Raw genomic sequence first — 23,648 nt, 5'->3', positions numbered from 1 at the left:
ATTCTTTTATAGAAAACTACCAAAGGGTATATATTTGATATTTGGTGAATATTTAGCCCCAAGACCTGGGTGCTAAGGAAGCTGCTTAGGTAACTTTGCCCTTGACATGCAGAGCATGGGTTAGTGTGCTGTGTACGGAGCTGGACTTGTCCAGAAACCGTGGGACTGCGAGTCCTCGGGCCGGCTGTGCTGGGGCAGCTGTGCCCGGGGCTGCATTTCGGTGGTTTGGGTCTGCCGTAGTCGTCTCTCCTCCCGTGCACGGCAGCGGAGCACACTTCAGCACCCGATCCATTGGCCCCAGTAAGTCACGTGGCCTCCACCAGTGTGCTGGCCAGGGAGTGAGGCAGGACTGTGAGCGCCACGAGGCCAAGGGCACTCTGCAGCGGGGAGGAAGGAGTGGGGGTGCGTGTTTCAGCCTCCCATTGACAGTTCCTCCTCCTGGCCATCTGAGATCCCGTGAGGAGAGGCTCAGCTAGGAAGAGGTCCCAGTGAGGGAAAAGGAATCTAGGAAGTTTTTCAAAATTGCTAACTATGAAATAGGTAAAGAAGTATGGAATTATAAAATGGCACATATTCAATAATATATAATGGTAAATCATTACTGTCTTCAGTTGTGTAAATCACGTACTATATCAAAATCATTTCTTGTAACATTTTTAGATTCTTTTTCTTTTAAAATCGTTTTTTATTTATGTAAGGTGAACAGATTTCATGTGTTTCATATATGCAGATTTAGGAGCATAGTGATACCACTCACCCCACCCCCCTCCCGCCCACGCTCCCACCCTCCCTCCTCCTTCCTTTTTTATTCTTTCAATTTTTTACAATGATCTACTTTCAGTTTATTTTATAATCATAAGTTTAACCCCCACTAAGATTTTAACAAACAGTAAGAGGTTCCTCAACAGTCGAGACGAGCTGTAGACCATCATCAAATGTTAAAATGTCAGTTTTGCTCATATACGTTACATTTTTTGTACTCAGTTACCGCAGATCAGAGAAAAACATATGATATTTGTGGTGAGCTGGCCCACCCCGTGCACGTCACTGGCTGCACCGGGAATGAACACACACACACACACACACATTTTCCTGTTGGATAGGTCTTAGTTCCTTGACGCAAAGACCATTTCCGACTTGCACGTGTGGATTCAGGAAGGCTTTCTGAATGAGTGGCCGTTCAGAGTCGCAGCCGGTGATGTTGGCGGCCGGGCTATGATGGTGTGATGGTGCTGCCGTAATTTGTTCTCTGGCCAGACATTGACGTCTGTTTACTTTAGGAGGCTCTCCAGTAAGCAGCGTTTCTTAGGCGCGGTGGACTCAGCGCTGTTGCTTTACTTACAGTTGACTGGGGTGGGGAGTTTCGGGGCGCAGGTGACACGTTGCAGAGTATGGGGGTCGGCCCTGCCTCTCTGTGAACCAGTGTCAGGCACAGCCTGGTGTCCATGGGCTTTCCTCAGGGCTCCAGGTGGGCAGTTAAGTGAGCTATCTCAGGACGGGCCCACGTACCGGGAGTGCGCCAGCCTCCGCCCCGTCTTGGAGTATCTGTCCTGTTCCTCTACGGTGCACAGCCTGTGTAGTACTCCGGGTGCCTGTGCTCTGTGGGTGTGTGTGTGACATCCCCGGAGGGCAGAGCTTTCTGTCTGGAATGAGCGCCTGGAATCGAAAACTTGTAGGCATTGTCTCCTGGAAAGAGTGTGAAATTGCGAGGCAGACAAAACTGGGAGTGGCGCCACCTTCCTTCCCGGGCCGCGGAGGTGTGTGGGTGTCCGTCTCTCGGACGGACAGTGCCTCCTTCCCCGGGTTTCTTGGCAGACCGTGCATTAACATCTGAACTGTGAATCGTACACGGAGAAGAGCCCCCGTCCCTTGGAAGGGCCTCTTAGGCGTGTCAGTGCGCTTCAGGATACGCTGCAGCTTCCAGATACCTTTCTTGTTAATGTCAACTGCGTGCACCAGGAGTCAAGTTTTCGTCTCATGCTTGCTAGCTAGGTGGACCTGTTTAAGTCTCCGGAATTTGAAGCAGAAGTCAGGTGAAGTTCGGAAGGTGTTGCATGGGCCGTGTCATCCCTGCGCTCCTGGGTGCTGAGCCGCGGGGCCGGGGCTTGCCTGGACCTTCCTGCGTTCGGCGGCCACCTCTCTGCCTCCCTGAGCAGTTTCCTTGTTAGGTCTGAGCCGTGCTGCACCGCACACAAGGGGGCCCCTCACTCACCGAGCGCCTGCTGTGTCGCCCCTGGTGTGCCCTGTGCTGGAGGCACAGAGAGCCTCGGTTTCTCGGAGTTCTTACTCTCCCTGGGCAGAGGGTCAGCTGGTGAGGGGCAGGAGGCAGGGCCACGGTGGCAGTCTCTGTCAAGAGGTGGCTGTCTTCAACTCGATGTAGAACAGGGACCCACGTGGAGGCATAGAGGAAGACTGTGCCAAAGGCTCTGGGGCTTGTTGTGCAGGCACCTGTTCCTGGATAATGAGCGACCCCAGACCACCACGATTTTATTTACGACATGATTCTGGGGGCCAGGAGTGTATTGGTCCCCCGGCGGTATTCAGCTGATGCGTGGGCTGGGCTGGGCAGTCCCTGTTGGCCTGCACCCCAGCGGGGCTGCTGACCATGGCGCAGACTCCATGGCACAGCAGTCCCAGGGCAGCTGGGTTTCTTAAACGGCAGCTCAGGCCTTCCGAGAGCCCCAGGCAGGCCCTTCCCTGCCTGGCTCTAGCAATTTCAGAACATCACTTCCTATGCATCCTGTGGGTCAGCAAGTGAGGCCAGGCCAGCCCTAGGAAGCAGGCTCCAGACTCGGCCCACCTGTGGGAGGCACATGAGGCCTTCTTGGGTCGCCCTCAAGGTGTGCCTCCTGTAGAGACTCTCGGGGGAGGGGGGCCGGGAATGGGGTACAGGTGTACGACAGGTGATCAGATGCACCTGTGGATTTGGGGCAGAGGTGAAATGAGCCAGCTCGCGCTGGACGTGGACTAGTGGGAGCAGGGGATTCCGTCCAGGTTCTTGGCCATGAGGAAGTGGGAGAGAGGGGAGAGGCTTGGGGTGGAAGCACTTGGTTGTTTGGGCTCCGTCTGTCTGAGGGTGGGTGAGGCCCCCAGTGCCCCACTGTTTCCCAGGGGTGGTGTGCATTTTCATTCTCTCACCTGGCCCCTGGGCTTCTCCTATTTTTAGCGGTCCCCTTTCTGCAGATCCTCGTCCTGAACCCCATCCCACGCCCTCATTGCGGCCTTCCTCCCTGCCTGCCATTCCCCTCCTCCAACCCGGTGTTCTGAAGAAGCTGTTTCCTGGTTGGTTTCATTTCCCAGCTCTGTCCCAGCCTCCCTTGCTCTGCCCTTTTCAAAGCGAACATTCTTGTTGATGTTCATGATTCCAGCAGCCGCCCGCGGGGAAGGTTAGGTCCGTGGCTGTCTGCAGTTCCCGACCTGTCTCCCCAGCCGCCTCCCCCCTCTGTCCCTGGATGTCACAGATCCTGTATCTCTTTCTAATCAGGCCATCGCCCTGGCCAGCCCAGAGGCCTGTGTGATTGCCCTGTATCTGTCACTCACTCTGTGCGTGGGAGCAGTCACCGGGAGCCCTTGACTTGCTGTTAGAGCCAGGTCCTCCATGGTGGCTGTGGAGACGCCCACCTGGAGCCCCTCCCAGACTTCCTGAATTCGGGTTCCTCTGTGTCTTTATAAAGCTTCCTGGGTGACTGTGACGTCACCCCACGTGGAGAATGAGTCTGAAGTCTCTCTCTCCTCCGCTCGCTTCCACTGTTGCTGTTTCGGTTCAGGCTTTTAGAGTTGCCAGTGGCTGTCACAGCAAATTACCTTCAACCTGGCCCGAAACCGCCGGCTCTGGTTCTCTCGTGGTTTTGGAGGCCACAGGTCTGAAATCAAGGTGTCGGCAGGGCCGCTCTGTGCCCACTTCCACGGGTGCTCTCCTCTCTGGGCCGTGTCTCTCCTGCAGACGCGTGGCCTTTGTGTTTATGGCCACCAGTGATCCCGGAGCTCATCCTGAGACTGCTTAACCTAATCGCATCTGCAGAGACTTTTCCCAGAGGTGACATTCAGAGCTCCCCAAGGGCCCGTGGCTTCTTAGGAGTCACCATCCCCCTGCCCTGCCCTGCGCGCCCTCTCTGGCTGTGATGTTCTTCCGTCTGATCATCCTGCCCCCAATCTGGGTCCCTCCTCCGGTCCGCCCCGCACTGTGCCCCCACGGCACTTGCCGTGGACATCAGCTTCCGGTAAAAATCCAGGCTGCTTCCCCTGGAGTTCCAGGCTGCCAGTCTCAGCCCCTGCCCACCTTCCCCTCTCTCCCCCACTGCTTCCTCTCTCTAACTGAGCTTGGTGCCGGCCCTGCACCCCTCACTGAGCCATCTTGCTCAGATTTCAAAACAGATGAAGCAGCATCTCCTCCACACTCCCACGTGTGCTGTGCTGTGCTGTGAGTGTGTCTTGTGCCAGATGTCTCTCATCACCCTTGTTGTCATGCTCCACGAAGCCCAGGAAGCTGGGAGTCATCGCTGCAGTGCCGGAGCCTGGCATTGGCAGTGTTGACTGAGCGGCCACGGAGCTTAGCCTGATTAGAAGCTTGTCTCACCATGACGCCGGGCTTGTGAGCTTAACTATTTCCAGCAGGATTTTCACTAGTCATCATCTAGGTGTATTAGGTAAGTAGACATTCTGTACCTACACTGGCTTCTTACTAGCATTGCCAGCAATATCTGTGCTCAAGCAATTTAAGTTAAAATGCTCCTGCATGTTTTAAGATTGACATTCCTGGGTTTTCCCCCCTCTTTATGTGAAATACAGCTTTGGGGGTATAAGTGCTGAAGCTAACCTGAGTCTGTTGAAAGAAGAAAGATTTTGATGACCAAGGGTCAAGTGCATGAGCCAGTAGGACCCCTTTCCATCCCTTTGTGCTGTGAGTTGCTGCTCCATTCACCTGCTCCTCCAGCCGTGTCAGAGACCATGACATCTGCACAGTGCCCATACTCATGTCCCATAGCTCCAGCCACCCCAAGACTGCATGTTGTCTGGGCCCCCCTCTCGGGATAGGATGTCCCTGGCCAGCGTGGGCCAGATGTCCACCTGCAGCTAGTCAACCTAGGGTGCAGGATGGTGCTAGCAGGGCTGTTTCATTCACAGGTGGAGCTGGGGTCCCCTGTGGGAGGAGTTAACAGGGATGGAGTTCCGAGGCAGGAGTGCTGTTGTGAGCAGATGGCCCCAGGAGCATTGGGCACGCTCTCCGACCAGAAGTGCCCACCAAGGAGGGAGAGACGTGGCACAGGGCTGGGAGAAGGGAGAGGCCCAGCACAAGGGGCCAGATGGGGCGCTAGGATTGTTGGCCACAGCAGTGACAGTGCCCCTCGAGAGTGCTTTCATTGGTTCCCGCGTGTTTCCCCTCGTGTGGAATGTGCATCTTGACTCAGTGGTGTGAGGATACACTCAAGCAAAGCGGGTGCACACTGGCTGTTTACTCGTGGACGCTGTAGAGTAGTGGTCAGAAATACAAGACAGTCATGTACATTTTTCTGATCTTGCCCAAGAAAAAGAAGAGGAGGCTTGAAATGAATTCCCTGTTCTAGAGGCATTTTGTGTAGCTGACACTCCTTTGTGATGGAAAGGGAAACATTAAAAACACAGTAGGAATAACTTACAGTGATGAGGCTGTTGCCATGTCGCAGCTGCTGGCTCCCCCCACGTAAAGCACACGCTGCCTGGTGCCCATGCGTGTGCCGCTCCGAGGTTCCCACACCTGGCTTCCCCGCCCTGCTGGGGGGAGCTGCAGCAGTGGGTAAAGACCACACGGACAGGAACAAGCCCGCAGCCCAGCGGCCCCCTGACGTTGATGTGCCGAGGGAGATTGTGTTACAGTCTTTTTTTTTTTTTTTTTAGTTTGTTTCTTGAAAAGAGCTTCTGCCAGCGTGGGGGCCAAGAATAACCATGTCAGGGAGGATGGGCCAGTGGTCAGGACACACCAGGGCCGGCTCACCCAGCATCAGGAAACAGGTGACGGCAGTTCTGCCTTTAGACCCGACTTAGCTGCTTAGCTCTGTGTTAGCAATTTGTGCTCAGTTTCTGTGGCTCTGTTCAGTTAGCAGATGCTGGGTACCTCGTAACAAGATGTTAATTTAGTGCGCTAGTCGGTGCTGGCTGTGGGGAAGACCTCATGGGGGACAGTGTGACAGAGGCAAGAGCGTGTGAGACAAGAAGCCAGCAGGTGCATTGACTGCAGTGGTGCAGTCTTGTGGGAGCTAAGGGTCTCGTGAGAACTGCTGTAATCCCTTCTGAGGGTGGTGCCCCCAGTGGCCCAGTCACCTTGCACAAGGCCCCAGCTTCTAAAGGCCCCACCACCTCTGAACATCGCCACCCCAAGGACCAGGCTCCCCAAATACTCAAACTATATCCAGCCCCAGCACGGACATCATAAATTTTCCAGGTGAATTTTTAAGTTTTTCGACAGTTGATGGATTAAAACCTGTGTGTAATTTTTGCAAGCTGTTTTTGGCCAACCAGGGAGTGTACACTTCTGAGAGAAACTGGATTGAATGTAGGGAATTTGAAACGCATAAGGAAGCAAGTAACTGCATTTGGTCTTGTTACAAATAAAGATCCTCCAGACAGCATTAACATGGTCTGCGAGTGCGTGATGAGGTTTAAGTGGCATGCTATTTTCTAACTAGTTCATTTAAAACCATTTCCCAAGTGTTTCTCCGGGGTCTGTGGGAATGGTGCTGGCTGCGTTGCAGAACACACGCTTGCTGATTTAAACCCTGCTTCTCTCCAAAAAGAAGAGTCTGCTTTGTACAGCAGGAAGCCCGTAATTGCTGGCATGTCGCTCCCAAGCGCGGGGAAGCGATGGGAGTCTGGCTGCTGCGGAAGTCCGCCCGTGGCGCCTCCCGGCGGGGGCCGCAAAGTGGGCAGTGCTGTGTGTCCATCCTGCCCGTCCCTTCTTCCCAGAAGTAAACGAGCTCTTTGCTCTCCTCCAGGTACAATGGTGCTTTACCTAACGGAGACCGAGGGCGCAGGAAGAGCAGGTTCGCCCTGTACAAGCGGCCCAAGGCGAACGGCGTCAAGCCCAGCACGGTGCACGTGATCTCCACACCGCAGGCGTCCAAGGTAGGCGGCCACCGAGGAGGGGGCCCAATGGAGCTGGACAGAGCCGGGGGTCCGGGCCTGGCCAGCTGCCTCCAGTCCTGGTTTCTCGGAGGGCAGAGTTTCTCAGCCGTGGGGGGAGAGGTGCTGCGCCCTGCAGGGCGAGTGGCAGCATCCCTGGCCTGGACCCCGAACCCCCGCCTCTTTAACAATGGAAGTGTCCCAGGATATTCCTGGGTGTCTTCTCGGGAGGCGTGGGCAGGGACCATCTGCCATCATAGGAGTCATCGCTTTAGCACACAGAGCAGCCGGCGTCGATGGCGGTCGCCGTGGTTGAAAGATGGGTGATGTCCTGTATCTTAGCGTTTCCGTGTGAAACCTTGGTACCACGCTATCTCACGGAGACTCGCGTTCCTTCTGTGAACTGTGTGTAGTGGGTGTTTTCACGGAGTGTGCGTGTGCATGGAATCGGACTCTGGTGCCAATTAGAAATGTGGGAACTAAACAGCTGAGTGATGGAAGTCAACGGAGCAGATTTCCTCTCATAAATAGGAAATGAACCAGATACTAAATTTCTTCTTATAAAATTGTTTCATTTCTTTTCTGGTCTATAAGTGGGAGAAAATCTGAGTTTCCATTCTGCTTGATAGATTTGACTGAATAGATTCGTGACAGTTTTCATTAAATGCTTTGGTGTGTAATATACCAGTAGTTTCCTTTTCTAAAAAAACAATGGTATTGGCCTAAAGTATTTCATCTGGGGCCAGGTGTGTTCATCATCAAGGGTTTGTACCATCTGGAATAAATAAAAATCGTGATTACTGTTTTTGCTGAAAGCCCATTACCATTTTTTAAAAGATTTATTGGGATCGGCATTGTACTATAGTGGGTAGAGTTGCCCCCTGCAATACCAGCATCCCATATGGGCACCAGTTCAAGCCCTGGCTACTCCACTTCCTATCCAACTCCCTGCTAATGGCCTGGGAAAGCAGCAGAAGATGGCTCTCAGATCTTCCGTCCACTGGACTCCCCAGAGACCACAATGGCCAGGGCTGGGCCAGGCAGAAGCCAGGAGCCAGGATCTCCCATGTAGGGCAGGGCCCTAGGTACTTGGGCCATCTAGTGCTGCTTTTTCCCAGGCCATTAGCAGGGAGCTGGATTGGACGTGGAGCAGCTGGGATTCCAGCTGGCGCCCATATGGGATGCCAGCACCACAGGCGGTGGCTTTACCCCTACACCACAGCGCCCGTCCCTGAAAACCCGTTTTCAGAGAGAAGTGAATGACTCAGGAAGTGTGCGTGGTGTTCATGCACAGAGTTAGCTTGGAGAGTCCCTTTGTCCCTGCTTTTGTTTTCAAATACCCGTGTTGTTTCTGAAGTGGTGCCAGGGACAGAGCCGGTTGGAATGAAAGTGCTGGGGAAGACTGCCCTGTGTTAGAGGGGAAAGGAGTGGGAAAGAAAATATGGAGGCCCAGGAAAACAGGGAAGGGCAGATTCTTCCTTAGTGCTCCAGGTTTTGGCCAGAGAAAGAGAAATAAACTAAAAAGTTTAGGGAGGAAAGGACTTTTAAAAAAACAAACAAAGGAAACGCAGCTTTACACGGACTCTGAAGAAAGAGGTGAAGCACCAACAGTCTCGGAGGGCCGAGGAAGCACGAGAGGTGGTCTCTGAACCCATGTTTGGGGACACACGTGTTTTAAGTGTGTGATGTGCCACAGGTGTTGTGATCCGGGCTTCTGGCTGTTTGTCAGCATTCGTGTGTTCTTCTGCTGGATCTGTAGCCCTTACGTTTGCTTCTGTAAACCTTAGTCTTGTGTTAACACAGCGGCTGCCGGTTTATGAAATGGGTAGGAATCTTCCTTTGATTCTCAGGGTCCATGTCGGGACAGAACATATGCTGCCGTTTGGTTCTTGCCTAGTCCTTTCTTACCTCTAACTGCTTCTGTCTTAGCCTTTTGTGTTTTGTCCCTTAGGCCTCGATTTTACATCAAGTTATTCAGATTATAAATCTTTTGGTAGTTGTCTAAATCTGTGCTTGCAAATATTACCTGCAGGACTGAGAATAGGGCATTGGGTTTTGGCCTTGACCCTTTTACTTACTTACATATTTGATGTTTATTTAGTTTCATCACTACCCCCCAAATGCCTGCAGCTGCCAAGCCTGGGCCAGCTGGGGGCCAGGAACCTAGAACTCCATGCAGGTCTCCCTTGTGGGTGGCAGGGGCCCCGACTCTTGGGCCATCACCGCCGCCTCTCTGAATATGCAGTAGCAGGAAGCAGGATTGGAAGCAGAGGAGCTAGAACTTAGAAAGGCACTCTGCTGCGGGATGCTTAGGCCCCCGCGCCGTACCTACCACCTGCCCCGACCTCTTGTTTTGTCATCTGGGGAAAATGCATTCTCAGGGCCTCCGTTTACTTTCTGATGAGCTGAGTAAAGTGGCCGCAGGCAGGACTCTGATAAGGTACTTTGGTTGTAAGCAACAGAAAGCATTCTGACCGACACAAAGAAGGCAGACACGGAGAGATTATTGTAGGATAAGGTGGGAACAGTCGAGTAACCAGGTTTGGCGAGAGAAGGGAAGTGGAGTGTCCACAGGTGTTAATGTGTTGTTAACATGTTGTGGTTAACATGTATGCTTTCAAGGATGTCATAAAGTGATTTGACTCCAGCACCGTCCGTCTCTTTTAAAGGTTTTACATTTTCAGGAGAGAGGATCTGTAGGCTAGGCCTGTCTCTCCATTGCAGGCGTGGGAGACGAGGAGAGCAGGCACGCTTAGCTTAAGCAGGGCAGCCCCCCATCTTCCTCATCTCAGCATCTCTGCCTCCAGGGCTCGCCCGCGGGAGGTGCCGCATCCTGGTCTGTAGGGCGAGTGAGCACGGAAGCCCCCTCTGCTGCCTGCATGGCCCCAGGACCTTTGTGGCAAAGCCCTCCCTGCTGCAGGGTGGCTGCGGCTGCCTGTGCTGTGCCAAGCTGATCTGCTCCTCCCAGGCTCCTCCCACGCTCCTCCCACGCTCCTCCCACACCTGGCCTTCAAGCACTGGGTTGCAGACGGGTGTGCCCTGCTCACTCTTTCGTCTCTTGGAATCCATGGAACCAGAAGGGATCTCATTCTGCTGCCCGGGCTGTCAGTCGCCTCTTGTCTGCATCATTCATTAAGCTGCCTGCTCCCCAGCTTCTGCTCACCTTCCCGCTCCTGCACGGATCTCAGGGCCCAGCCCGCCCTCTCCTTCTTCCTGACCCCTGTCGCATCCGTGCATCCTGGGACGTTAGTGTCAACTGCCCCTTCCATTCCATTTTCCCACGCGCCAGCCTGCTGTGAGCGCGACCTCCAGCCCCTCCACTAGCGTGTGTGTGCTTTCTTGTCTGCCCCATCTCACAGGCAGCCAGCCCTTGAGCCAGTCTTTTTTTTTTTTTAAGATTTTATTTACTTGAGAGGGAGAGTTACAGAGAGAAGACAGAGAGAGAGGTCTTCTGTCAGCTAGTTCACTCCCCAAATGGCCAAAGTGGCTGGAGCTGAACCCATCCGGAGCCAGGAGCTAGGAGCTTCTTCCAGGTCTCCCTTGCAGGTGCGCTTGGGCCACCTTCTACTGCTTTCCCAGGCCATAGCAGAGAGCTGGATCAGAAGAGGGGCAGCCGAGACATGAACCGGCGCCCATATGGGATGCCAGTGCTGCAGGCAGTGGCTTTACCCACCACACCACAGTGCCAGCCTGAGCCAGTCTTTGTTGGCATCTACAGGTGTGTCCTGGCTCCTTCGGAGCTGCTCCTCTGGAGTCCTTGGCTCCGTGCCCTGCACAGACCCAGCCAGCCCGTTGCTTCTTGTTGCTCACTCATGTCCCTTCAGAATGCCAGTGGCTGTGGTAGTGCCTGGCAAAACTTTGTGACCTGGGTCAATGGTGCTTTGCCCTGAAATTTCCAATTCTGCAGCCTGAAAGGGGGTGGACCAGTGGTTTCCTGTTGTTGGGGTTGGAGCACTTTGCCTTCAGTCCACGTTGCTTCTTCTGCTGCCACAGTCACCCCTATCTGGCCCACAGTCTGGGGGCAGAGCAGGGCTAGCCTTTTGCATCTGGGAGATGAGACTTCTTTGGTTCCCTCCAGGCCATGTCCCAGCTGAGCTGGATGAGTATGGCCAGTGTGCGTGTGCTATTGGTGTGTAACCCCTATTTGCACGATCTTTACTTGGGTTCATATTTGCTCTGGGAGTAATCCAGGTATTTCTCTGATCGTATAATGTGGCTTTTTAGAGCCCCGTTTTACTTTTGGATATTCTGTTACATAGGCGCAGGGCCTTGGGCAATTTATTCAACCCTTCGTTTATTCAACAAATATTTATCCAGCACCTTCCAAGGCCGGGCTTCATGCCAGGTATTGAATTTTCTGCAGCGAACAACACACATCTGCCTGGAGCTAGGTGTGCAGCGAGGACGCCGGCCGTAAAGCATCGCTGGAATACACGTGGAGCTGCACGTTGTGAGAAGGGCTGGGAGGAAAGGGGTGCGAGTTCAGGCTGAATAGCCGGGCATCTCCGGGGAAGCGGTATGTGCGCTTCCTGCCCGGGAGAGGGGAGTCGGGCAGGAGAGCAGAGAGTCAGAGAATGCGCTCTGTGGGAACCACTGCAAGGTGTTAGGTGGAGGGCGTGGTGTGGCATGGCGGAGAAGTCGAGTGGTTGTGTTCCTCTACTTGCTTAGGAGATGGGGCAGCTGTTTTGCTGTTAACTTAGCTAGTCCATAGCATGGTGGTGATGGTGATGGAGAGGTTCCAGAGCTTGATCAGGGAGTATTTGTTGAGCAACATGGTTTAAATGTAGCAGCACTGCAGTGGAAGACTTCCTCATAGTCGCCCTGCTTATTAGATCGTGCTTCCCCGAACCGTCCTTTTTCTGGATATTCATACATCGGAACAGTACCTACACGTGACTTTGTTCCAGTGGGTCCGTCTCAGAGTGGAGAGAACAGCAGTGCTGGAGTGCTGGTTGAGAGAAGGACCACAGCTGTGTGATGGGCTCCTGGGACGGGGCTGCTGTTGGGCCTGCGTCTCGGCGGTGCTGCGTGTTCTTCACGAAGCGGCCCCTCGCCTGCTGAAGGCGGTCGTCGGCTCTTCCTTCGGCTGCAGCTTCTAAGTGGTTGGGTTTAGATGGTTCTTATTTTGGTTTCTTTCACTGTTATTGCATTATAATGCTTGGGTTAGCAGTTAATGGTGATATTCCTTGGTATTTATAAGTTGAGGAATCAATTTAATGAAGTAGATTATTATAGTTTTGTTAATCTAGCAATATTTTATAATAAAAGAGGCAACAAAGTTTGGATAATTTTATGCATTTAGGTGTCATAAACATGAATATTCTGAACCTATTAGGGAAAAAGATAAACAGTAGTGATGTACTGCAAGCCAGAGTGGCTTGTGATACTAAACTGTATGTCTAGAATGAAAGATAACTTGGTTACATCAACAAAAAATGTAAGCATGAGTCAGTTTCCAAAAACTTAAAATAACAACTTTCAAAACATGTTAAAAATATTGATAGAGCGAAAGACAGCCATATGTGAGGTGCTATTATAATATGTGGCTCAGTTTAGAGTAATTTCCTGATATTTATTGAGACTTCAAAAATAGTTTTTATAGAAATGTACATATTAACTCAAGGTACTGAGCACTGCAAAGCATACATCTACTGAGGTGAAAAAACACTTTTTGGGGAAACTTACAAATCAGGGCAGTAAGTGTAATCATTGACAAAGTTTCAACCATTTCATGTTGAAGTGTTTTAATAATTTACTTAAAATGCAGTATTCAAGACTTTGAAGACAGTATGATAGCTTTTGTTAATTTCATGGAGCTAGAAGGAAAAACATCTGAAATTACTGCCATTCTCAAGAAAACTGTTTTAGAGAGATAGACCGACATGAAGACCTTATAAATTTTGTAGAGTTGGCGCAGGTATAAGGCTAGGGAGATAAACAGTTGTCTCACTCAGGGTTCTAGAAAACCTTCCAGACGTCTGGTCCCAGCCCCCTTGCTGTCACCTGGTCATTTGTGTGGTTATCTCTGGATGTAAGTAAACCACTGAACGTTTTCCTCTTAAAAAGCTTTCTGTTCATTACCTTACGTGAAATAAATGCCAGAGAATTAGAAATCATGTCCGAGAACTTAGGATGGCAGCAAGGAAGAACTCAGACCCGGTGAGCAGCGAGTGGTGCTGCCCACGCGACACTCAGGAGGACCCTCTGTGAAGACCTGGGTGCTGGCTGTGGCAGACACTGGACGGCTATAGTGTAGAGATTTGCCTTTGTTACGTGACGCTGGAACCAGTGTCAGATTCTTCTTTGGTTTTAGGAGACAGGAACACTGCAGTGATTAAAATGGAAATATTTATCTGACAAATAACAGGTGAGAGAGCCCCGACCACCACATAGAGGAGACTGCGACAGAGAAGCAGAGGATGTTAGAAAAACACGTGACAGAGAAGCAGAGGATGTTAGAAAAACATGCGACAGAGAAGCAGAGGATGTTAGAACAACAAACAGATTTGAAATGCAACAAAATATTCTACTTGAAAAGCTATTGAGTTTCCCAGAACATCACACGGAGATACAGGTATTTGATGGCAGACTTGGGAACAGTTAACTCTGGATAAAAGTCTTTTTGATGCCTTGATTCTTACAAGTTGACCAATTAATGTTTTCGAAGTGCTTTAGATTACAGGGTGAATGCAATTTTATAAAATTAAGCTAGATAATTAAACAGGATAATCTAATAAGTGAGTTTCCCATCTTACATGATAATAGAGTGATTGTAAAAATCTCAGTATATTAGGGATGGATGAATTAAATTGGCTACAGTTCAGCAGAAAGTAATGAAAGACTTATCACGAATAACATTGTGTTGTGGGAACATCTGTATCTATTAAGGTTAAGTTCATCCATTGTCTTCAGTTAAATCGCGATGTTACTGGAAGAGTTTGGTCTCTTAAATCATGGCTGGCACATTGCTTAGCCTGTGACAGATCCATCAAATACAGGGTCACATCAGTAGGGTCTGATAGGAGCAGGTGGCTTGGAAGTGACCCGCATGTGATAGTGTGATCAGTCACCAGACGTCACTTACACGGGTTCATGAGTCGGCCGTGTTAGTGAGAGAAGAAGTGGGAATGCTTAAACGTTTTTTAATTTATATACTTCATTTTTTAAAAAATTGTGGTTAAGTTTTCATCCCTGGCATGAAATTAGTTTCATAAATAGACCTGCAATTAGGTGATGACCCCATTTTGTGCTGTATGTATGTTTTCTCTGATTTGTGGTAACTGACATACAGAGTACAAAAGAATGTAACGTAAGTGAGCAGAATTGACATCTTGAGATTTCATTATTGTTTGTATCTCTTATCTATACTCCTGAGGAACAGTGTTTTTTTTTTTTTTTTTGTTATTGTTTTTATACACTTCTCGTTGAATTCTTTATTTAGCAGAGGATTAAGCTTGTGATTATAAACTAAATTGAAAGTATGTCCAGGGCTGGTGCTGTGGCTTAGTGGGTAAAGTCATCGCCTGCACTGCCAATGTCCCATATGGGCGCCAGTTCGAGTCTTGATGCTCCCCTTCTGATCCAGCTCTCTGCTGTGGCCTGGGAAAGCAGCAGAAGATGGCCCAAGTGCTTGGGCCCCTGCACCCGCGTGGGAGACTTGGAAGAAACTCTGGCTGTTGTGACCAACTGGGGAGCAAACCAGCAGATGGAAGACCTCCCTCTCTCTCTCTTTCCCTCTTTCTTTGTCTCCTCCTCTCTCTGTGTAACTCTTACTTTCAAATAAATAAATCTTTAAAAAAAATATGTCAATGGCCGGCGCCACAGCTCACTAGGCTAATCCTCCGCCTGCGGCACCGGCACCCCGGGTTCTAGTCCCTGTTGGGGTGCCGGATTCTGTCTCAGTTGCTCCTCTTCCGGTCCAGCTTTCTGCTGTGGCCCGGGAGTGCAGTGGAGGATGGCCCAAGTGCTTGAGCCCTGCACCCGCATGGGAGACCAGGAGAAGCACCTGGCTCCTGGCTTTGGATCTGCGCAGCGTGCCAGCCGCAACACACTGGCCACAGTGGCCATTGGTGGGTGAACCAATGGAAAAAGGAAGACCTTTCTCTCTGTCTCTCTCTCTCTCACTGTCTAACTCTGCCTGTCAAAAAAAAAAAAAAAGTCAGTGCAAAAGTTAAGAGAAAGTAAGAGAGGAAGGAGGTGGGAGAGTGGGATGTTTCAGTATGTTCTTAAAACTATATATGAAGTACTTGAAATCTGTTCACTTGAAATAAACGGTTATTATTAAATCAATTACATTTCTATAAATTTTGGCTCATCAATAGTCTAATGTTTTATAAAAGTTTTTAATTGTTTTCTCATTGCAAATAGTGTTAATTACAGTAATTTGTGAGTTATCTTTTTCTCCTATACTTTTTGGTTTAGATTTTCACTTCGGCTTTTTCCAAAATGAACATCAGGTGTTCTTGTTTAAATAATTTTTTAAAGATTTTTTTTTGTTTACTTGCTTATTTGAAAGTCAGAGTTACAATCAGAGAGGGAGAGACAAAAGGAGGGAGAGAGACAGATCTTCCACCCAGATGGCTGCAGTGACCAGGGCTGGGCCAGACCGAAGCCAGGAGCCAGGAGCTTCTTCTGGGTCTCTCACAGGGGTGGCAGGGGCCCAAACATTTGGGACATATTCCACTGCTTTTCGCAGTGCGTTAGCAGGGAGCTGGACTGTAAGTGGGGCAGCTGGGACGTGAGCCAGCACCCATATGGAGTGCCAGTGTCTTGGTGACAGCTTCATTTGCCGCCCCACGGTTCCGGCCCGAGTCACGTCTGTGCAGTCAGCTAAGTGAGCCGTGGTGGGGCCGCCGTGTCTGAGCGAGGCAGCTTCCTCCCAGTGCGTTGGGGTTTGAAACAGAGTTCCTTGGTACCGTTTCTCCAGGCAGATTTGTCGAAGTGTCTTCTAGATAAAATTGCAGGTAAAATTTTGCATTGTGCTTAAAATTAAAATTTGAAATACGATTCACAGTGCCCACCGTGACCACTTACAGAAGGTTCAAGGACTGGATCGCAGTATCCCGGTTTCTTAGTTTGGGCAGCCGGGTGGTTTGACGCTCACATCCGACTTTCGTGTCCTCTCCTCTTTCTTCCAGCGCGTGGAGTATGTGTCTTTTCCAGCACCAACAGCGAGTCTGTGTGCGTACTGACACCTAACGTCATGTACATCTCTGCTCTGCTGTGTGGTGTGGGCAGAAGAATCACTCCTTGTTTTGTAGGAAAAGGGACATGCATCTCTTTTCTGTATGTGTTATGTGGTCAGCAGAATAGTGCCCTCCCCCCATCGCATCCCCACCCCAGAGTTGCCTGTGCCTTAATATCTGCAGCCTGCAATTACCTTCCAACGTGAAAGAGACTTCACAGGTGGAGTTGAGACCATGGAGCTTAAACTGGATGATCCTGGGGTATCCATGGGCACATTGCAACCCCAGGGGTCTGTCAAAGTGGACACGGGTGGCAGAAAACCCAGAGATGCGAGGGCAGAAGGGGCAGGAAAGACCTGAGGGTAGAGGCAGGGGGCTGTGGACCCCGGGTCTGCCCAGCAGTCAGCCCCCAAGGACGTCAGTCCTGTGGTCGCAGGGCGCTGAGTCCTGCCCACATCCGCTGCGTCTGGAAGAGTCTTCCCTGGGACGCCGTGAAGGAGCACCCCCTGGCGCCCTTTTGATTTTGGCCTTGTAAGACTCTGGCGGAGAAACTGGCCGGGGCTACTGGACTCCTGTGTGGTCATGAACTTGTACTGCTGCCTAGCTGCTCTGTTGTATCATCCATTAGAGCAGCGGGAGAAAACTTGTGAATACCACCTTATGGACTAGTAAATGCAGGATACCTTGTCCAAACTGAGCAGCCCTGAACCTTGCATTGGAGGAGATGAAAGGATTGGAAACGGATCAGGGGATTGGAGGGCAAGGAGAGAGGGTTTTGTGTCTTTTTAAAAGTCTGTTGGGGGCCAGCACCGTGGCTCAACAGGCTAATCCTCCACCTAGCGGTGCCGGCACACCGGGTTCTAGTCCCGGTCGGGGCACCGTATTCTGTCCCGGTTGCTCCTCTTCCAGGCCAGCTCTCTGCTGTGGCCCGGGAGTGCAGTGGAGGATGGCCCAAGTGCTTGGGCCCTGCACCCCACCATGGGAGACCAGGAGAAGCACCTGGCTCCTGCCTTCAGATCAGCGCGGTGCGCTGGCCGCAGCCGCCAGCCACAGCGGCCATTGGAGGGTGAACCAACGGCAAAGGAAGACCTTTCTCTCTGTCTCTCTCTCTCTCTCACTGTCCACTCTCTCTATCAAAAAAAAAAAAAAAAAAAAGTCTGTTGGGTCTGGAGCTCCAGAGCAGGGCAGCCCGACTGTAGCACGCAGCGCCTTGATTATCGGCGTAACTGTCTGCATTACTGATATGCAGTAATTACAGGCTTCACTTGAAGCATGTGTTCGTCGGAATAAAATCATTTAATTGGGTTGTCCTTAAGCACGGTTTTATTAAAGAGGTGCTTTTAACATGTCAGTGTGGGAGAATATTTGTGTTTGCATTTCTAATTTTGCTTTTATACAAACTGATTTGAATTATGACCCTGACCCGGGCGGTTGCACCTGTGTTCTCATGGAGGAAGAGAATCCATGGCTGTAAATTTACCATTTTAAAGCATGGCGCTTTGAAGTTGGAAGGAACTTTTTTCAGCCTGACTCCTTGAAGAAGTCCAGGATGCTGTGTCGGGGCACAAAGGCGGGGCGGTGCCAGGGGCCCAGGACTGTTAATTACACTGTGGCTGCACTTAGCAGGTGGCACAAACCGGCATCCACCCCAGCCTCTTCCACGGGTGTGACTTGGGAGACACGGCCATTTGAAGGAGCGCCACGCTCGTGCTCTGTGGACCCACGGCCTGGTAGCACGGCCAGGCTGAGCTGACGGCTGAAGTCTGGGGCTCTACAAGGAGAGTGAGTCCTATGGAAGCGCCACGTGGCTGCCTGGCGTGCGGGGATGGTTGCCACGGCACATTGCCGGAAACCTGTGCATCTGTGGCCGGTGGTTTTCCCCTTCTGCCTCTCACGTACCCGTGCATTATTGGCCTTAGCCCCTGTGAGAGTCCTGCAGACCCTCTGGTGTGCCGCCTTGGCTGATAGGTGGTACCGAATTTCAGGCTCTTTGTTGGTGACACCTGTGATCCAGGTGAGCGGAGCGAGCGACTTCCAGCTCTGGAGGGCGGTCTGGCTTCTCCTGGCGTCCCACGAGGCAGCTTCTGGGAGGCAGGGCCGGGCTCTCATTTCGGTACTCCCATCTCCTGGCACAGTGTGTGCTCCTGGTGATCCAGCGCGAGTTTGGAGGGGATGGACCCCTGGGGCCACGTCCCATGCCACCCAGGCGGTAGCAGCTGATTAACATTAATGATATCAGGGACGGTTTCTGTTGAATGTATCCACCGTGTTATGAAACAGGCTCAGCGTGCAGTGAGGTGTCGGGCTGGTACTTACCTGTCGCTTGTTCGGTTGCACAGGAAGCTCAGCTAAAACGCTCTGAGAGGGTCCAAGTTAGAACTGCATCTTCAGGATCTGAATGCAGGCTTCCCCCGGGACTTTGGAACTGACACGGCAGGAAGGCTTTAGTAAGGAACAGTTTCTGAACCCTCGAGCCCACCAGCTCTGCCACCAGTCAGCACCCTCCTGGTGGCGCACGGGGACCCCAGGACAGGGCCTGCCGGGGGCGGCACACCTGCCTGCGCCTGAGCTCCTCCCCCTGCGCTCCTCAGCCTGCAGCCTCAGCTTCCCCTGCTTGCTGTTTATCAGAGGGGCAGCTCTGGGCTTCTTCCCGTGTGCAGCCTTGAGCCTTTGGACTGAGATTTCAAAAGTTTGTCTAAGTCATCCTGGAGTGGCTGGTTGGAACTGTTAACATGACTATCCATGATCTCCCCCCAGAATTAAAGAGAAGTCCCTTCTGTTATTGTACCCTGCAGCCTGGTACCATAAACCCAAGAACGTTGTGTTTATGAACTTCTAAACAGCACTGATATTTAAGTCTTACAAGCCGAGTGGAGCTAATGTTGAATCTGGATCCCTTAAAATTTAGTAAAAAGGGAATTCTGGTAAGCAGTTCTTTTCGAGTGTTTTGTATCTTTTTTTTTTTTTTTTTTTTTTTTTTTTTTTTTTTGACAGGCAGAGTGGATAGTGAGAGAGAGACAGAGAGAAAGGTCTTCCTTTTGCCGTTGGTTTCACTCTTCAATGGCCGCTGCGGCCGGCGCATCTCGCTGATCCGAAGCCAGGAGCTTCTCCTGGTCTCCCATGGGGTGCAGGGCCCAAGGACCTGGGCCATCCTCCACTGCCTTCCTGGGCCATAGCAGAGAGCTGGCCTGGAAGAGGGGCAACCGGGATAGAATCTGGTGCCCCAACTGGGACTAGAACCCGGTGTGCCGGCGCCGCAAGGTGGAGAATTAGCCTGTTAAGCCACGGCACCGACCGAGTGTTTTGTATCTTAAGAAGCCTTTCTCTCAAGTACGCAGATCAGTCAAGATGCCGGCGTTCCGTAAGCAGCGCCTGGGTGCAAGTCCCAGCTCTGGCTCGGAATTCCCAGCTTCCTGCTCCCGTGTGCGCTCCGGGAGGCGGTGGTGACTAGATTCCTGCCCCTCCCACAGGGAGCTGGGTTGAGTTCCTGGCTCCAGCTCAGCCTGTGCTCAGATCGTAAGTGTAGACTGTGTTGAGTTTTCTTAAAGTGAACCATGCCCATCCACACCTGTGTACTGAGTGCCCCCTGCCCAGCAGCAGTGACCGGGTCACCAGCAGCCTGCCGTGGGTCGGTAGGATAGTTTTCACACTCTCATAAATAGGGCCTATAGCACACACTTTTTCATTTCTGGCTTCCTTGTAACATTATATTTGTGAGTAAAGTATCCCATTGGATATAATGATTTGCTCATTGCTGTATAATAAATATTCCATTGTGAATGAACCTTCTGGTACCTAGTATGTTTTTAAATTTCATAGCACTAAGACATCAGTTTTTGTAAATTTTTGAAAGTAGTTTTGAAAAGTTTGCCATTTATTTTACTTTAGGATATTATGTGAGAATAAGCCGAAGTCAGTAGTACCTGCGACATATTTAAAACCTAATTATTTGTTGCACAAACAAAAAAAATATATCCAGCATGTGCCTCCTTGGAAAACTGCTCAGTCCTTAAGCAGTAAGGACTTTACAGAGTTGAACGTTGTGGGGAGAACTCTAATTTTTTGCCTGTGGGGAGCCTTCATGTAACCCATGAAATGAACAGCGGCCACCAGTGGCTTCTAGAATCCATTGCTTTTCATGTGATTTCATGAAGTGCCATGGCGTTTGAATAATTTTTGGCCAGAGACAAATGAAAACTTTTCTCAGAAAATACATGTTCTTAGCATTCACGATGGTTGAGTTGGTTGCAATATTTTCTTCTTTTGTGAAATTTAATCTCCACCTGAGACCCAGGTGGAATCCACAATGGGAAAATTAAGTGAGGCTGGGTGGAGGCGATAATGAGTCATGTGGGGGTGGGGCTGGGGTCTGGGCCCCCGAGGGCTTCTGGGCTGGGCTGGGCAATGGGACGGGAGGGGACGGCGTGGCGCCCGGCTTCCCTGACGTTCCCCCCGATGGCAGAATGTGGCTTCGAATCCCTGTGATTGCTGGGCCGGGGGAGACTGGGTAGCGTTGCTGGCTGTGGGGCAGATTGTGACTGTGAGACGCGTTTGGTCTCTCGGGAGCTGGCACTTCCATGTCCGAGTTTGCACAGAGACATCTTGGTGCCTGATGCCGCCTTGCTGTCCGGGAATGAGATGGGGAGGATGCCACCGGCGCTGGTTTGGTCACTGTGCTCCGGAAACTGCGTTGTCCCTGTGCTTCACAGCCCCTCCGTGGGGTTCCCCACCAGAGGGGGCTCCCACGCACCCCCTCCCCCGGCCCCACGGTCTCGCTCCCCACGCTGCACTCATTCTCTCTGCCCACTCGAGAAATGACCCATGGGACCATTGTCAGATCTTTAAGGGTGGTTTTCAATTCTGCAGCCTGATGTGCCAGCGTGGGAATCTGTGCGCTCTCTAGCGTTACTACCCAGCTGGTGGTGAAGTTTCTTACCCACCTTGGACTTGCACAAATGCATTAGGAAGGCTCTGTTAGGAGGGTTACGCTTGCTTTCTTTGTCCCTTAACTTTATTAGTCCTGTATTTGAGGTTTCTTTTTAACCTTGATATAATCAAAGCTGGAATTTTTTTTTCCACTTGCATCTATTTTTTAAAAATACTATTATTATGTCATCTATTTAGATTTTTCCTCCAGTTGTATGTTTCTGTTTGTTTGTTTGATTACTGGTGATTAAATTCTGCACGTACCAGGCCCTGGGCTCCGCAGGGAGTGAGTTAGCGCAGACGTGGCCTCTGCACTGATTGAGGTCACCGTGGCAGGCACAGGCAATAAATAAGTGGCCAAACAAGCAGATAGGTAGCATGGCTGTGTGCTCCGTGCCGGAAGGAGGCCAGCAGTGCCAGAGATTCCTAAGGGCCAGGGACACAGGCCTGAGTTATGCAGGGTTAGGAAGGATGATAGATCCCAGCCTTACAAGGAGAGCAGCAGGGTGTAGCCAGCGGCCTGTTCCAAGGCCCTGGGGCAGACTGGGGGGCTGGTTTCCTGAGACTTGGCGCCTGGGCTGGGCCCTTCCAGGCCTGGTAAGGGAGGGGCCTTGCTTTCTGGCTAGGTGCATTGGAAGGCTCTTGAGGGTTAAGGGGGAGCTTCATGGTCTGAGAGGGTGCCCCGGCTCTGACGTGGAAGGAAAGGGTGGGAGCAGGGAGAACAGTTAGGAGGCCCAGGGAGCAGGTGAGGCCCTAGACGGGAGAGCTCAGGCAGGCGTGACCGTTGATTTTTCTGTGCTAACGTGGCCGAGCCACCACAGTCCTCGAGTGGGTGGTCAGACAGGACGCTGGATGTCTTGGATGTCTGTTGGGGGTGGGGGGGAACATTCTTACATGAGATTGATGTGTATTGAGAGCCCACTCCAGGGCTGAGCATTTAAGGGGACATTGATCTAAACGTGTTTTCCCAGCGTGAATGGCCTCGCATTCTCAAAGAGCCAGCTTTTGACTTCCTTTTTTTTTTTTTTTTTTTTTTGCTATTTTTTGGTGTGTTTTCCTGAACTTCATTACTTGGAGCTCCTGTCTTTTCCTCTCCTCTGCTGCGGTTCTGTCAACAAGAGCGGCTGCAGTGCAGTCACGTGTGAGCTCACCCCCACCCCGAGGGTGAGCACGTGGTGTCCCTGAGCTGCCTCCGGGGCTGCCGTCCCCACTGACCCGGGCCTTCAGCTGCGTCTTCCCTTCCCGGTCCTCCCGTGTTGCTGCCGAGGCAGAGTCCAGTTAAAGACCAACAACTCTGAGAGCGCAGCGTCTGATCACAGATGGTAGATGCTGAAGCTTCATTAAAAACCACTGGGAATATTAAAACCGAAGATTACATTTAAAATGATCTGTTAGTTAAATGTAGAAACGTTCCATGGTTCTTGCTGTTGATTTCTCAGGGCACGGTTAGCCATGAAGCAGAACTTAAACTTATCAAGTTTGGTGGAAACCCCCGTAAATAACTAAGTTGAATGGCCAGTCTGACACATTCATCCTGATCTGAACACAAAGCTGTTGGTTAGATAGGCAGATAAAAGTTGGTGAGAAATTGAAATATGTGAGCCCACCAGCTGTTTCTTTGGTATTTATGTATATATATGTACCAGGACTTGGGGATTGAATTAAGCTGTAGTGCATGTTTGTGTCCCTGCCACATAGACAAGCAGTGCCCGCTCAGGCTTTGCTGGCTCGATGTTGATCAGGTGTACCTGGGGTTCGCCCGCACTGTGGGGGTCACTTCCCCTTGCATGGGTGGCAGCACGTGGCACGCGCACCTGGGAGACAGCAGGTCCGCATCAGGCTTAGGTTTTCTGGCAGTCAGCTATTTACCTGGTTTTATTATTTTTTTAGGATTTATTTATTTATTCGAAAGGCAGTATTACAGAGAGGCAGAGGCAGAGAGAGAGAGAATGAGAGGGAGAGAGAGAAAGAGAGGTCTTCCATCTGCTGGTTCACTCCCCAGATGGCTGCAATGGCTGGAGCTGGGCTGATCCCAAAGCCAGGAGCTTCTTCCTGGTCTCCCATGTGGGTGCAGGGACCCAAGGACTTGGGCCATCTTCTACTGCTTTCCCAGGCCTTAGCAGAGAGCTGGATCAGAAGTGGAGCAGCTAGTGGGGCCGGTGCCATGGTTCACTTGGTTAATCCTCCGCTTGTGGCGCCAGCATCCCTTATGGGTGCCGGGTTCTAGTCCTGGTTGCTCCTCTTCCAGTCTAGCTCTCTGCTGTGGCCTGGGAAGGCAGTGGAGGATGGCCCAGGTGCTTGGGCCCCTGCACCCCCATGGGAGACTGGGAGGAAGCACCTGGCTCCTGGCTTCAGATCAGCGCAGCACCGGCCGTAGCGGCCATTTGGGGGTGAACCAATGGAAGGAAGACCTTTCTCTCTGTCTCTGTCTCTCTCTCACTG

General features: G+C 51.3%; 1 protein-coding gene across 2 annotated transcripts in view; it reads left to right on the top strand.

Moving 5' to 3' along the window:
• The window catches only part of PELI2 (pellino E3 ubiquitin protein ligase family member 2), a 136,292-nt gene that overhangs the window by 34,717 nt on the left and 77,927 nt on the right, over positions 1-23,648 (top strand). Inside the window, exons 2-3 of one of the 2 annotated variants that reach the window (XM_062205064.1) lie at positions 6,969-7,098; positions 13,463-13,669. In XM_062205064.1, the coding sequence (XP_062061048.1) occupies positions 6,969-7,098; positions 13,463-13,669 (337 nt within the window). The remainder of the gene's footprint in view (positions 1-6,968; positions 7,099-13,462; positions 13,670-23,648) is intronic. The other variant, XM_062205065.1, reaches the window with a different exon arrangement.

The sequence above is a fragment of the Lepus europaeus genome, chromosome 11 (genome assembly GCF_033115175.1).
Source record: "Lepus europaeus isolate LE1 chromosome 11, mLepTim1.pri, whole genome shotgun sequence".
Lineage (NCBI taxonomy): Eukaryota > Metazoa > Chordata > Mammalia > Lagomorpha > Leporidae > Lepus > Lepus europaeus.
Note: the sequence above shows the minus strand (reverse complement) of the source record. Positions and strands in the feature narration are given on the sequence as shown.